At 37.0% G+C, this 15631-nt stretch overlaps 1 protein-coding gene across 17 annotated transcripts in view; it reads right to left on the reverse strand.

Annotated features, from left to right (window-relative positions):
- KCNMA1 (potassium calcium-activated channel subfamily M alpha 1) overlaps positions 1–15631 on the reverse strand; it is a 414751-nt gene that overhangs the window by 15368 nt on the left and 383752 nt on the right. For 10 of the 17 annotated variants that reach the window (XM_036386077.2, XM_036386078.2, XM_036386073.2 and 7 more), the window contains 4 exons: positions 12995–13108; positions 9698–9828; positions 2438–2632; positions 743–861 (listed from right to left, as the gene is read on the reverse strand). In XM_036386077.2, the coding sequence (XP_036241970.1) occupies positions 743–861; positions 2438–2632; positions 9698–9828; positions 12995–13108 (559 nt within the window). Of the gene's footprint in view, positions 1–742; positions 862–2437; positions 2633–9697; positions 9829–12219; positions 12304–12994; positions 13109–15631 lie in introns of all 17 variants that reach the window. The other 7 variants (XM_054515514.1, XM_036386067.2, XM_036386066.2 and 4 more) reach the window with 1 other exon arrangement.

Here is a 15631-nt window from a genome sequence, read left to right on the forward strand (position 1 = left end):
TTTATTCAAATTCTTACAGAAGAAGCCGCTTTGGTGGGCTGCAGTGCTGTTTATTGCCATGTTCACCCAATAATGATGCTTTCTGTAGAGCATGAAACAGTAACAGATGGTAGATTTGTGGTACTTCTGGTATGGGTCTGTGTGTGTATTTCTAGGAAGCAGTTAATTAAGACACATTTCAAGCAAGCTGCTAAATGGCCTTCAGTTTGCAAAGATGGAAATGTGTCTGCTCTATTTAAAGCACTAAGGTCAGGCTTGGCGCTACTGAAGTAAAAATGTAGTCTACCAAGAGAAGGGTTTCCATTTACTGGAAGAAATTATGCTTAGACACAGATGGTACTGATGGGAAGCCCACAGGAGTATTATTTGAGCATTCAGAAAAAAGACTAGCTACTGTAATTTAAATTATTATCCCACAACTTCGAGTTGATTCATATAAGGGAACTGAAGTCCTTTCCTTGCAGGCAAACAGTGGATCATCATAGAGCAAACAAGCTAAAGATGCACTCTGAAAATTTAATTAAAAATTTTTGAGTAGTATCAGCTGACACCTTACACTGTGATATCCAGCTTATGATTTAAAGTCAGATAGAATCATGGTGAAATCCTTAAAGAGGATTGTGGAAAAGTTATGCAAAAACGGAGCAAGCTCTTTTTTATATTTATTACAGGCACTGGGCTTTTCCTTGCTGAGAAGACTGAAGAGCAGTGAAGCAGAGATGTTCTAAAAGACCAGACTCACCGTTTAGTGCATTGGCTGGGAGTACTTAGATGTGCATCCCTTAATCGATAAATTCCAAAGCAAAGCATATTGTATGTTTTCAGTGCTTTACAAAACAGATCTCCATAACAACCTCCGTCCTAGAGGAAAGAGAGGAGGTTAAAAAAAAAAAAAAAAAGAGAACAGCACATTTTTTTCCTTTCTTTGCTCTGTTAACACAATGTCAGGGAACAGGTCGTGCAGTATGAACTTATAAAAAAAGGGACAATGTATAGACAGTCTGTTCTTTGTCTCAAATGAGAGCCTTTTACCAAAAGAAATGAATAATCTAAATGTTTTATTTCAAATTAGTAAATATGTAAAGTGATGATTGTTATTTTGGAGAGCCTTAGTCCATAAAATAATGGCAAATTAGAAAGAGAGAGTGATTTGCTTAAAGCTGGAAATCTAAATTTTTGTACCAGACAATGAATATTCTACAAATTACATTAACTGTGGTATTAAAATTGTTAGTATCTTTGACCCTTTCTTGGCAGCAGTCATACTGTCATCCAGAAAAAAAAATTGAGGAGCACAACAAAAATTAGAGTTCAATGGGTTTAAAAGGATAATAAATTATCTGCTGCTGTAAAATAATGACTAAATATATGATTAGCAAAAAATAAGTTTAGATTTGCTCATCTGTATATCCAAATAGTGATTCTTTAATAATCATGAGTGTCGATGCATTCTGCCTTCACAGATGTAGTGCAATTGAGGGTCTGGAGAAACAGCCTTCAAAAGATTGGTGTTGCTTATTTTATTTGTGGAAATGTAGATGAGTTTTGCCAAAGAGTTTTGATGTGCTGCTAGTCTCAGCTGCAACTAGACTGCTACAACATCTGAAAGGCTGTAGGCTTCTATCTGTGCACTCTTGCCCTCATCCTTAAACTGGGATTCCCTGTCATTTCTGTGAAGGTCATTCTGTTCTTTTTGGACAGGGCTGGTCAACACAGGGTTCATTTAAGAAACATCAAATCCTACATCGTCATCAAAGCAGAGTGGGTGCTTTGGGATTACCTCAAGATTTCATAATGTGGTCCAGAAAACATTTCTAGATATTTTAGTTTTATATAATGCACTATTTTTAAAAGATCATTTATTTATTTGGTTTGGGATTTTAGATTTTTTTTGTTTGTTTTTTACTTCACCCTTAGAACAGTGCAGTCAAATTATCAGAAGATGAGGATTTCATAAGAATTTTAGTTCATCCAAAACCAGCAGAAACCACACCTTACAAACCTTTGTTTTCAAGCTAATAAGCAGATTTCAAGAACTGGAAGCTCTGTGAAAACACTGAATAAGCTTATCAACACCCAAAAAAAGGTATATCTATACATATTGAATAAATTTAGAATTCATTATTGCTATAATGGTTATATCATCCATATCAGCTCATCCATCTCTTTAGCTGACAATGAAGAAGAGCCACAGGATTTTCTGTATGAAATATGCAGGCATGAATGTATGAAATATCCTGGGCAGTCATACAGCTTCTTAAAAAGGTAAAGAGCAAACCTGGCACTCTGTGCTATAAATTTTTAAACAATCCAAAAGCCCTATTAAATTCAATAATAGAAATTATATGCTTATTGAGATAGATTTTTCACTCAAGTCTGAGAGACAGCTAATAGAGCACAGACCAGCCTTGGTTCTGCATTTCCCTCATGATCTTACCCCTAGGTCTGCAAATGGCCCATCATACAAAGCCAACTGAGCAACTCGACACCTGTCCCTGTTTGCAAGTGTCTGGGGCGTGCTGTAACCTCCTCTCAATGCATTTTCCTCAGCAATCAGTGCTTCCAGCTCTGGTGTGGCTCCTCCTGTTACCAATGTCCGTATCAGTGTGAGGATATTGTCATTGAAGTATGTCTGCAGAGATAAAAGAAAGCTCTTTAAGCAAACACCATTAAAGTCACAACTGAAGACATCCAAATTACAACTTTTCCGGGTTTCTGCTGTTTAAAGTTCTTGGCTGTCTCTTCAAATAATTTTATATAGAAAGTGAAAAGACAGCAGCCTCCAATTACTCTATTTTCTTCTTTCCCATTAGGCTCCTATACTAGATCCTTCTTTTAAACACCAATTCAGGCTGATTTTTATTAAAGTACAAAAATTTGAATGATTTCTGTTTCCTATAATTGGTGTTAGTAGTGATGCAATGACTGCTTTCCTTCTCATCGCCCTCATGTCTCATAATGGGCTTTAGGACATGTAATTGTAAAATTCAGACCACATTTAAAGCTTACACAGGCTAGATTGCCTTTTTACTCTTGTCACCAATTCGTTGGGGAGCTGCCTTTGTGCTGCAAATGTCATTACTTATTACTGTGGCTGGACTCTAGCAGTCTAACCGATGTATTGTACTAAACATCTTATTACGAGACTTGACAGTGTTCAGACATAAGCATGTATCAATTAAACATCTTGAGTTCATTCCAGATAAATGTATGATGAGTTGGGGATCCTGGTGGTCCTTTTAAAAAACTCTAGGGTATAGGGTAAGTGTGGTTTATTAGGGAAGATTTACTCCACACTGACATTTTGCCAGCATCTGTAGCATTGCTGGTCTGTCAGGCAAACAATGGGTATTTAAAATATTAATTTAAATCCAGATGAATGACTTTCAAGTTCACTTAAAAGTATACTGGTATAGTTCAGACATACTCAGTTAAACCTCTGCAATGTATTGTACTGGGCAAAAAAAATGTTGAACAAAAAAAAGGAAAGATTGTCACTTATAATGTCACCAATGTCTGAGTTTTCAGAAGCTTTGAAAGTGCAAGGAACATAAAAGGAAAAAATGAGCTCACTGTAGAGTACACAGGATTGACATTACTGGATTTCTGGATTTTGTTGAATTTAGGACTTATAACAAATGCCTGCAATCCAACCAAGTAAAAATGAATAGTGAATTCTCCAACAGTGCTTGTTGTCTAAAGGTAAGACTTTTAAAATAATACTTTTCAATGAAATTCATTGCTCTAGCCATATAATGTAACTGCATTTAATACATGGGTAAACTGAGGTAGAGGTTGAAATATTTTATCCTGAGATCAAAAAGCAAAACTGGCTTCCTATCCATGTTGCTTTGATATTCTTTCTTTGTATAATGAAACTTCAGTTCCATTGTTTGCTGGAGATGACAGATAAAACAGAAGAAAATGAGTTCTACGCAGCAATGTTTTTCAATTTACATTGAAGTTTCCTAACTTCAAGCTTCTCTGCTTATTTTCATAGGCATATATGCCATTCACCTGTTGACTAAATTAAAATGGGGAACGTATTCTTACTGTTATACATGCCCTAAAGCAAATACTTGCATCTCATCAACTCCAATTATTTAAGTTAACCTGGTTAAGGCACTACATATTTTAGCTACAAAGCATATTGTAAGGAGTAGTCTGACATAAGCAGAGGTTCATGAAGATTCAGCCAGTCTAAAACAAGAGCTGATCTCAAATCAGCTCTTACACATGTGGGTGCACTGGGTAACAATTCAAGTGTAATACTCAAACCTCTCTTAACTTATAGAAAAATCAATGTGACCCCTTGCAGGAATGTAAGTCTGGAGCGATTACATGATGTTTAATAGGAATTGCCACTGTGAGAGAGAGAAGACATTCAGCCATGATTGTTTATTTTGCAATTACTTCTTTCTTGATGTCCCTGAGATGAAATCAGAGTCACCCTCTTTGGCAACTCTTTCCACTGTGCTATACCTCTAAGGCAAAGCTAAGACCCTTATTAGCAAAGGAAGCAGCATTTATTGTGGAACAGAGGCTTAATTTGGGTTTCACACCATGACTGATGTGGATGGACCATTCAATCAGATGGATGAGTGCAGCTAAAAGATATTTCTCGGGTTTGGTTTTTTTTTTTTGGTTTTTTTTTTTTGGTTTTTTTTTTTTTTGCAATCATTGGGAGAAAATATTCCAAGGTTCAGGACAAACTGCTGCAGCATTGCATCTGATCAGAAAATGTCCAACCATAAGCAAGAAAAGATGGGTGAATAGGAAGCTGCAACTTCTCACCTTCCCTAAACAGGGTTACTTCCTTCTGTACTAAAGTATTTAGCACTCCTCAAGAAAAAGCTGTCTGCCCATGCTTTGATTGTCACAAAAATCAGACTCCGCATTGCCAGTTTGGAACTAGGGAAACACTGAAAAGCTGAACTAGCTGATATCCATTTCCTTTGGAATAATAATACGCTGAAATTAATTTGAGAGTGATCTTCTACTTGCTCTGTGGGAGGGTACATGGCCTGAATATGCCAGTACTTATAAGAAACTGATCTACAGAATGTCTTTGGAAAGGTGCTGTTGTACTTAAAGTAACAAAGCACTTTCCAGTGATGGAAAAGAATCCCTTTTGTTGAGTGTACATCAAATCTGAAGAAATACTTGTTTGCTATTGTTGTTAACCAAACCCTACATTGGACATGTGTGTGATACCACTTTAATCAGCATCTGGAATGAGAGTATGAAATAGGTGTATTCTAAACACAGAAAAAAAGAAATGCATCATAGACAAAAACTGGGTAAATAGCAAGGAAATTGTGACACAGATATCTGAGCTAGCAGTGCCACCTAGCCATTGCTTCAGAATTGTAGTGCAGCTCTTTCAAATGTTTCAAGGATGCTTTCCCATTCGTTCAATCATTTTTAAAGTATAATTACCAGAGTGCTTATGTTTTGCAGTTAATGCTGTCATGTCTTTTAAACTAATTGGTCTTCTACAGAAAATTTAACTGAAAATTAGCACATCTTTTAATAATATTGCTTTAACTTTAATAGCACTTTGCCTTTCATTTATAATTACACTAAAATTGTCATTTTTCAAACTATATCTGCCTTTTTTGTGTTTGCTAGTGGGTTTTTAAATTAATTTCTTTTAAGAAGACTCCTCCTCCTCCACCACATGTGGTTTTTAACCTCACTTTCAAACAAATATTTTAAGTTGCTTTTCTCATTGAGTTGAAGGAATAGTATATATCCAAATCTGAGGAATGACTGAGCTAACATCAGTAAGTCATACCAATAACAAAAGGGTCTTTGAGACAGAATAAACACCAGACAATAAGTAAGAGGATTTCACCATTTGAAAATCTATTAATTCTTAAACTATTGTCCAAGCTTTAAAGAAGATTGGAACACTTTAAGTTACAAGATGCTGCTTACTAATTCTCTGAACAGAATTGCATTAAAATTAGTCTTGTGTTCACATCAAAGATTAGAACAGTTTCTTTTCCGTATAAATAAGACTGTGAGGATCCATGAGGGTGAATTCTTGAGTACAGGACATAATGAAAAGTTATTTTTAACTGTTTTGATTCCAGTCTTCCATTCTGTGTACTTCTGTTTATATGAAGAAAAAGTAGGATTTGGTAATACAGAAAGCAGTCAAGACCTGAAGTTCTGGCACAAGCAAATGAATTCCAGGGTAGTGAATGTTAAGTGGTATCACCTGGTGCTGGAGATCCCCGTCTCCAGCAGCACCTGGGGTCTGTTGCAGTGTAGGTGTGGGAGGGACACCAGCCTGCCAGAACTGCTGCAGTTCTTGTGTCTTCAGTGCCAAAAGGAGGAACAGGGAAGCTTTGGCTCTCAGGCCAACTGCTCAAACCTTTGAAGGTTCTGTGTGTTGAAAACTGGTTTCCTTGCATGTACAGGATTTTATGGAATAACTATCTCAACAAGACCCAGAAATAAGCCCCTTCTGCTCAAATATTTGCTCCTTTGCCATATAACTTTTCTATAGCTGAAGATAACTTTTTTAAAAAACAGTTACATAATCTAAAAGATGCTTCCAATCCCACACTTTTTAGTTACATTTCACTTGGTGAAAGGCATGCTCCGCTTTCCAGAAGTGGTGCTGCCTTGAGACTGACAGAGAATGTGAATTATTTCTCTGGGTTTGCATATGCTATGACAAAATAAATATTAATATATCATTTAAGTACCTGATGGCAGTAGATGTCTCTTCAAAGACCTAGTAATGATTAGCTGGAGCACTTTAACAATAGCCACTGCCAGAGTTAAAACATGAACCAAGCCCAGAGCCTTCCCACAGAGCACAGTAAAGCTCTTGAACCAAACCTGGTGAGATCACTGCTACCAACTCATCAACAACACAGTGCAGGTTTTGAGCTGGTTATTGTCCTCTAAGCAATGGTGTTTGAGCTACTGCACTGTGAATCCTGGGCTTGTGGGAAATATTGCCTTTGCTGCAAAGCCAAACTGTGTGTAGATGACCAGTGCATGGCACTTTGAAAACTAAACTACATTAAGCATTTCACCTTTGAAATAAGAAAATATCAAAAAATTTCAAACTTAAAATGTCCAGATGTCCAGTACTGTCATCTTATCAGAAATAATGCTAAACCAGCAGAATGTAAAGGTCTCCAGCACTCAGACTTGAATTACAAGGTTACCATATTTTCTAATCTGCGATTCATGAGTTGGGTTTAGTGCACTACTCCAATATTATAAAACTATAGAAAATAAAACTTTAATTTAATACTGATTAATACTGTAGAATTATTATTGTTATTATTATTGTCCAATAACAAAATACTTAAGCAAATTAATTTGAATATATTTTGTAGCTTTTTTTCCCTATACCTACATCTATATGCATGTTTCAGATGACCCACAGGTCAGAAATAATACTGCATTCATGGCTATTATTCAACTTTCTAATCTTTCTTACACTTGTTTTACTACAAAACCCCAGTACAAGAGATTCATTCTTAAAGAAGCAGTTAATGAAAATTTGCATTGTACACTATATAAGGAATTTTCATTACAGATATCAACAGAGATCATGAACTGAAATTTTTCTATCAAAAATAAGCAGTAAAACCCACTGAATCACTAAATAGATAGAATAATGAACTATATACTTGTCTCCAAGTGAGCTGGCAAAAGGCAGCAGAGTGCACATTATATACTTCTTACAGAATTCCTGTGAAATTAATAGGATGAAAGCATGCCTACAGATCTCACAATTTAGCTAGGATTTCGGGTTCATTTTCCCATATTGGAAAGTATGAAGTTAGACACATTAAATAGAAACTGTTTGCTAAAGTAAGTGTACTTTAGGAAAAAAAAGAAAGGTAAGAAATAATATAGTGAAAACAGATTAGTTTCTGTGAGAAACACTCTTCCTTGGCAAAGTAGTAAAAGGATAACACACCTTCCCCATGAGAATATGGATAGTAAAGGGAAAACATCTCACACATTTTACACTTTCTGAGTGGTCAGGAAGAATTGTACTTTTCCAACTCCTTGCTGGGCCTTTGAGGAATAAAGAGAAAATAATACTGCCACTGATCAGAAAACTGGTGAAAGAAAAGACAGGATAGTGAACAATTCTAACTGACTGAATCCTTGCCTTTCTTCTTGATTAGTATTTTTTTTAAGTAGAGAATTTTCTACTCTTGTTATCACATTTCTCTGGCTTCAGGCTGCACTGTCCCTGACACAAAATATTACCACTTAGATGTGAAAATGTTTAGAAAAAGAACTTTTATAGAATGGAACTGCAAAAACAGAGGGGCATGTTGCCCAAAACTAAGAGTTAATAAAAGCTAGCAATAACTAAAAACATTAAAATTTCTGAACAGGCACGCTGTACCTATTTTTTATTGCATCACTATTATTTACTTGAGACACCTTTGCACAAGGAAGCAATGATGTCCACAGTATCTCACTCTCTTTCTGTGGCAACCAGAAGGATTAACCCTACTTTTTCTTGATTCTGAAGTGCCCTACTGAACAATACATTCAGAGACATTGGCTTTGATAATAATGGGAGTAGATAAACAGCTCTAAGTAACATTTGGAATCTTCATGTTAAATTATGCCCATTTATAATGTGAATATATAAATTATATAATAATATATATAACAACATTTTATCTGTGTAGACTCATTTATCTGCGGATGGAACATATGGAAAATATAGCAGGGAAAACTACAAAATACAGATACATAAATATGAAATACAAATAAAATAATAAATCATAAAGATCACTATAAATTTTTCTTAAAAGCAAAAAAAGTTTCATTCTGAATTCAGGTGAAGGTCAGACTTGGCTCCTTTAGAGAAACCCATCTGCTCATATACAGTATTACTTGGGGTCTACAACAGACCTTTCCCAGCACTATGGATCTTTATTCCATAGTGAGCTCAGAAAGCCCATGCTCAGATTTTAAAAAGACTACATCCTTGCTATATCTAGCAGAGTTTAAGGTCCCTCTGAATGAAGTGTAGCTCACACAGAGCAAGACTGGTCTGGAAACTTGGCCAGTATGAGGAGGATGAAAAGAGCATGACTGAGGGGTTTGCTTCAGAACTGCTTCAGGCTGCAAACAAAAGCCCCAATGTAGATATAACCAAAGGCCACCATCTGTAGTTTCTGGCATGCACTGAAGCTTTGATTAATAAGAAAATTCATATGAAAAAGAGAGGATAACCTCTCTTCTCACAAACAGAGTTCATGAGATGTGTACAATGGCTTTTGTGGAGTTCTATCAGTGTCCCCCAGCACTCATACTCGGAGCATTGCTCACGGCTACAGGAAATTAAAAGCTCAAAACACAGTTGATGCTGTCTGACAAGAATGGTGAGCACAGGGACTGACACACTGAATTTGAGTCTGGATTTTAGGCAGAAGGGACAATTTTTTTTGAAAGCATGATCCTTAAAACCTGACATGAGACTGTTTCCTTATAAAATTGTGGACTCATAGAAGTCCTAGATATCTCAGTTATAGTCTCCACGTCCAACTAAGAAAATAACCTAGCTTAGGTTCCGAAATTCTCTTGACACCTAAGAAAAAAACATCTCCTGCCTACCTCTGGAAAAGATTCTCCACCTTCACTCTCTTTCACAGCAAGTCTGATGGAAGGGAATGAAAAAGATTTGTCTGCTTACTGCGCTCATGAGAGAGTCCAGCACGCTGACAGCAAAGGCAGTTCCACAAGCAAAAGGCTGCGTGAGATACAGTTCTGTGTCGGGATCATCGTCATCATCTTGGTCCAAGAACTGAACATTTGAATCATTTACTGAAAATAACAATAATAATATTAGGAGTAGAAATGAAAGGTGTTTCTGGGTCACCAGCACGTGACCTTACACATCACACAGCCAAAGAAAAAGAAACGGCATATGTCTGGAAACACAGACTTGTGTCTTTGACGTCACTGAAAATGAAATCAAGATGGATGTGAAAATGTGCATTTAAAAATCTGCTGCTCATTATCTTGCTTGTAAGAGGTGACACTCTTGTTCTTGACAGGTTCCTATCCCTTTCCTGTAAAGCGGCTTCGTGGCACCAGTTGCCTGCGCTCAAAATGAGATTTATGATAAATTTGTATATTGAGACAATCTTGGTATATTGGCAGGGTACAGTGGCTGAGGCTGTATGCATGTACAGTTAATGTGAAATGCTATCACAAGATACAAAGTTAGAACCCCGTTGTAAAATAGAGGCTGTCAATAAAATGCTGATAGAGCCCACAGGCATCTGTTAGATGTGCTGCTGTGATTCTTGCTGGAGTGGTGTTAATGCACTTAGGGCTCAAAAGAGGATAAACTGTCCCTTTAACATGCATCTATCTGAATGAATGAGCAGTTATTCTCTCGCAGCACTACCTTTTGTTCAAATATTTGTCTCTATAACTTCACTTTCTCAGCCACGAATTCTACATTAGCCCGTGTGAAAAAGAATCTAAATCAGGCTGTTTTAGAGAAAAGCACAAATAAAGTAGTATCTGTCATTTTGACTTTCTCTGGCATTTCATTGTCACAGTTAAGCCCTCTGCCTCCAACTCATTCCAACTAAAAATAGTTGTTTCCTTGAGATCAGTGTATCAAGTGGATCGTATTTCATGAAATATTTCATTTCCATATTAGTCTCCCTCAGGCATGAAAGCACAGACTGCTTAGCTATGCCATTGAAATACCCTTCAACTTACTAAATGACAAATTAATTTCAGTTCCCATGCAAGAAAGGGAAATGAAAAAGTTTTTGAGCATTTGAAACTGCATACGCTGATGATATCCCTACTCCTCCTGTGAACACATCTCCTGAGCCAACCCAGCAAACTTTGAAAATAACATGAGAACTGCTGTTAACTTGATCAGATTTCAGCTCTGGACTTTTAAAGCCAGAAATGATTCTGCCTACTATTTTGATCTTCCTTCTCATACAGTTTCAATCCTTCCCATATAGTTTTCTTGTACATCCACTTCTTTTCCAAACTCTCTATACTACTGTGCTTGCTATGTTTAACTTACAAAACATTAATTACTGCAGATAAAGCCTCATGATAGCTGTATAAAAGAGATGAGGAGAGAATTTAAAAATGTTGCCTTTGCACTCCCTGATGTAATTGTTAAAGCATAATACCTTAGTACTGTAATAGGAGAAATGTTCTGCCCTAGGAATCAGAAGACTTTCATCCAAGAAAACACCAGGATCCACAATACTTCTTTTTCTAGTACAATACCTATCAATTTAGGTAGATTCTTAAGCAATATAGTATTTGAAAGCCTGCTGTATCAAAATGTACTTTTTGAACAGCTTGTACCTCAGTTTAATTTGCTAGTTGAGAGTAGGCACTATTGACAGTAGCACTCTTTTTCCACTTCCATCTGGCAGGCTAACACCTGACACCGTGCTAGCCATGCGTGGGGTCAGTTCCTGAGCTACTAAAAATCTATCATGAGTTCTGCAGGTGTGTGTTTATCCTCAATATCTTTATATTCCTGATGCAAGTTAGCACACTGGGATTTGTGGGCCAGGATAGCTGGGTGCAAATGGGTGGTGCTGTGCCATAGGGAAAAGCTCATCAAACGCTGCTCCAAAGGCTGGTGAGAGCACTCTGTGTTGAGAGGGAACCACACAGGAGCCTGGCTGCTCCTCTACAGCTTCAAAACCTGAGCTTCTGAGAAAAAGCCTAACTCTACAAAATAAACAAAAAAATAGCTTGAGGGAAAGTATGATGCTTGGGGTTTTTTCTGGTATCTTTTACTTCTTCTTGGACTTCCTGTGAAAAGCTGCTAAGGCATGTCCACCAAATTGACAACAGGCTGAAGTAACAAAAAGAAAGAGAAAGAAGAGAAAAGGAGAGAAAAATTGGTGTAGGAGAGTGAGGGCCAGGGAGGTGAGGACTTAGGCCAAAAAAAATGAATTGGTGAGGAGGTGCTATGAAAACAGCCGGCAGGTCAGACGAGTGTGATCAAAGGTTTACTGATGCTGCGTGAAAAAAAATCATTAAGAAGACCAGAACAAGACAGTCAATTTCAACCAGAACCACAAATAAAACACATTCAAAGCAGTGCCATGAGGGTAGCCCCTCTGATACAGCCAGATAAATAAAGGAAAAGCTGATGACAGTAAGAACAACAACAGAAAATAACACAGTGATGTGAAGGAAAAAGGCACTTCTTACCCAGTTCAGTTATCATTAGAATGTGGGTTCCACTGTTTTTTTCCTGACTGATTGAAACCAAAGGCAGAAGTTTGCCAGGCTTAGCTAGTAAGTAAAGTATTTAGGGGGGAAAGAAAGTACAGAAAGAGAATAAAGTAAGGGAAAAAGACAGGTAAGGCTCTAAAAAATAAAACTGAAAAAGAAAACAGAAGGACAAAGGACCACAAATCAAGTTTGTATTTGCCATGAAAGAAACAGAACAGCTTCTGCACTTCACATCACACCGCTTGACAACATAAATACCCACAGCCAGAGTGGAAATCAGAGTCTAGTTACCTACCATCATCATATTCTCAAGAGTGAAATATCTCATACTATTATACAGAGTTTGGTTACACATGATTAAACAGTTTTGGACCATGAAGAAATAAACAAATGGCCTCTTACAATTGATCAAATGCACAGGAAATATCTGCTTATACTTACTCTGGCCTTTTTCCTTTTCTAACCTTAGCCCAAAGACCCCTGCTTGTTTGTTACACTATGCAAAAAACATCTTGTCTGATAGATTATTTATTTAAGAAATTGGAGAAAACCCAAAAGAGGGAAATATATTTCAGTTATTCAAATAAAGTGAATCAACTGTTACTAAACTTTCTTTAGAGAGAGTAATTTAAAACACTTATCAAAAGAGAAAATGTAACAGTATGGGTAATTTTTCTGTATCTACATAACAAGGAAAGTGAGAAAAGGACATGGGAATGTATATGGAAGGATAAATTTTAGCTTTTCTTACCTAGCTCTGTTATAATAGGGATGTTGGCTCCTGTTGTAATGGAGGGTTGACGTAAAAGGCCATGGACTGGACTATTGTCTGGAGATGTCCTATCCATCCCAGGAGGTGTAAAGCCTAAAAGGAAGAAAGAAAAAAAAAAGAAAAGAAGAGAGAAAAATAGAGGGAGTTTACAGAGGACAAACTACACACACAAAAAAAACCCCAAACAAACAAGCAAAAAAAAAAACATTCCAAAGCAAACACCTTTGCTTAAACAGCAATTAAGATTTTAAACAGTACTGTTTGTAAAAGGTAATTCAACCATAAGGAACAAACTGCTTCCATTAGCCAGTTTTAGGCTTGAGCAGAAATCAAGATTTAAAATTATCCAACTGTTTTCCAACAGCACTACCACCCACACATGGTAGGGTTTTTGTAATTTTGATGTGTACCATTTATAATATGCATTTCTGTGAGGATTACAATTGTAGTAATACTGGGATGGAAGGGTCCAGTCTACAAAACAAAAAGATAGGATGAAAGGAAAGAGATACAGGTTTTCAAATGGTATGTGAGATGATTGCTTGAAAAGAACTGGAAAGAGTGACAATTTGAAGGAAACAAAGGTGGAAGAAGAAACATGTTGGAAGGCAGTCACAGAAAAAAAAAAATCAGGAGACCAGCAACATTCACCTTTAAAAAAGACTGTTTTCAGCCAGATTGTCTACTGTTTGAAACGGAGCTCTTGACATTGAGTGTTTTTTGGGGTTTTTTTGGGTTGTTTTTTTGTTTTGTTTTGGTTTTTTGTTTTGTTTTTTTGTTTTGTTTTTGTTTGTTTATTATTTTGGTTTTTTTGCTTTTTTTTTCCTTCAAACAAAAAATATCCAAGCAAAACCTTTTGAATTTTGATTGTAAGTACTGACAAATGGGTAGTCATACAAAAGCCCATGCAATAGCAGGACTGGAAATTCACCACTGAGACTGACTAATGCATTCCATCCCCCTTTTCCAGTAAAGCTATAGAAAATATAGAAAACATGTGAATGCTCATTTAAGGTCATTGCAGAAGTGATGGTAAAGCTAGAAAGTGACTTTATTGTTTCATAGACCAATAGACCAATATCAAGGCAGCATTTTTAGACAAGTATTTGTCTGCTAGGAATAAAACTGAGCCAAGTTTACTTTAAACCACACTTAAAAGAAAAAAAAAAGACATTCCTCTTTGACTTCACACCTGACATCCAGGTGACAGACCTTGGTCCTTTGTCACTAGTGCTGAATTCTCCATACACTTATTCTCAACTTATTCACAGCCAAATTAATTCCTGACTTAAATTCACTATCTTCTTGCAGTGTGGAAATTGTTTCACTCCATTAAATTCATGGATACATTCACCTGGTACTAAATTCAGAGGAAGATTATATGATACCTTGCCTTCAATTTGGGGACCAATTTACAAACAAGGAAATCTCTAAACTAAATTGTAGTTGTTAGCATATCATACTGGTTTATATTGTCTTAAGGACTTACAGTTCTCTTCCAGTGATAATTACATCACTCTTAAACTGCCCCTAAACTACAAGGACCACGAGATCTGGGCTTCTCGATTTAATGGGATTTAATGTTCTCCTTCCATTCATCTATCTCTATGTTTTGTCTCTATCACATAGAGAATATACAGGTAATAAAACTAGAATCACTGGGAAGAGACTTCCCTAGCTCTGCAGAAGGTACTGGTATGAATTTCATTCTGACTATCACAAGAAAACTAGATGCAACATGGTGATTGTACAGACAGGATAGCTTAAAAAGAGAGCAAAAAGGAATTCTGTGAAGAATTCCTCAGGAGAAAAGAAGTGGATATGATATCTTCAACGGGCTTGTAAGACAAAAAACATTGCCATAGGGAAACCTAAGTCAGTAGAGAAATTCTATATAACATTACCAGTGGATAGAAAATCTTTATAAAGCAGATTTCTTAGAGGCAATCAGAAATGTTAACAGTCAGCCATGTAACACCACCTGTGGTGCTGAACTCACAAAGACCAGCTTGGTGACAGGGAGTTGTGGTCCCAGCCAGTTTCAGTTTGCAGATGTTTCCTTCTATCTGGCACTATGACTGAGAGCTGTTTTGGCCCTTTGAATATTTATCTCTTCGTGGCAGGAATGTCAGACTGGTAAGCCTGAGGAATCTCGGGCTCACCAGTCTGACAGAGGTCTTTCAGTCACCACCTAGTAAGTTACAGGTAACACTGACACTCACAACAGCAGAAAAACTAAAGTGGGACTCCAGGGGGAGGAAATGCTATCTGAGGACAGGTGGGTATTAGTGTGACACTTCCTTCTGCAGCAGGATCCAGTGTCTTGTATTGTATTATGGAATGCATTCTTTTAGGAGATGCATTAGAAAAAGCTCAGGTAGCTGCAGATTCCCTGTGCAGTTAAGGTGGCAGGCCCAGTTGGGTCTCCTGCTGAATTACAAATCAAAATGGCAACATGATGGTTTTCATGCTCACTTATATAAAAGTAAAAAAACCTAATTATTGTTCTCATGCACTCCAGGGATTGTACTGCTCAGAGTATCCCTGGAGGCTCTGCTTCTCCCTGTTTTCCTGAAGCATTTCTGCCCACATCTCAGGGCACACTTCCTGAACCAC

Source organism: Molothrus ater, chromosome 8 (assembly GCF_012460135.2).
Source record: "Molothrus ater isolate BHLD 08-10-18 breed brown headed cowbird chromosome 8, BPBGC_Mater_1.1, whole genome shotgun sequence".
Lineage (NCBI taxonomy): Eukaryota > Metazoa > Chordata > Aves > Passeriformes > Icteridae > Molothrus > Molothrus ater.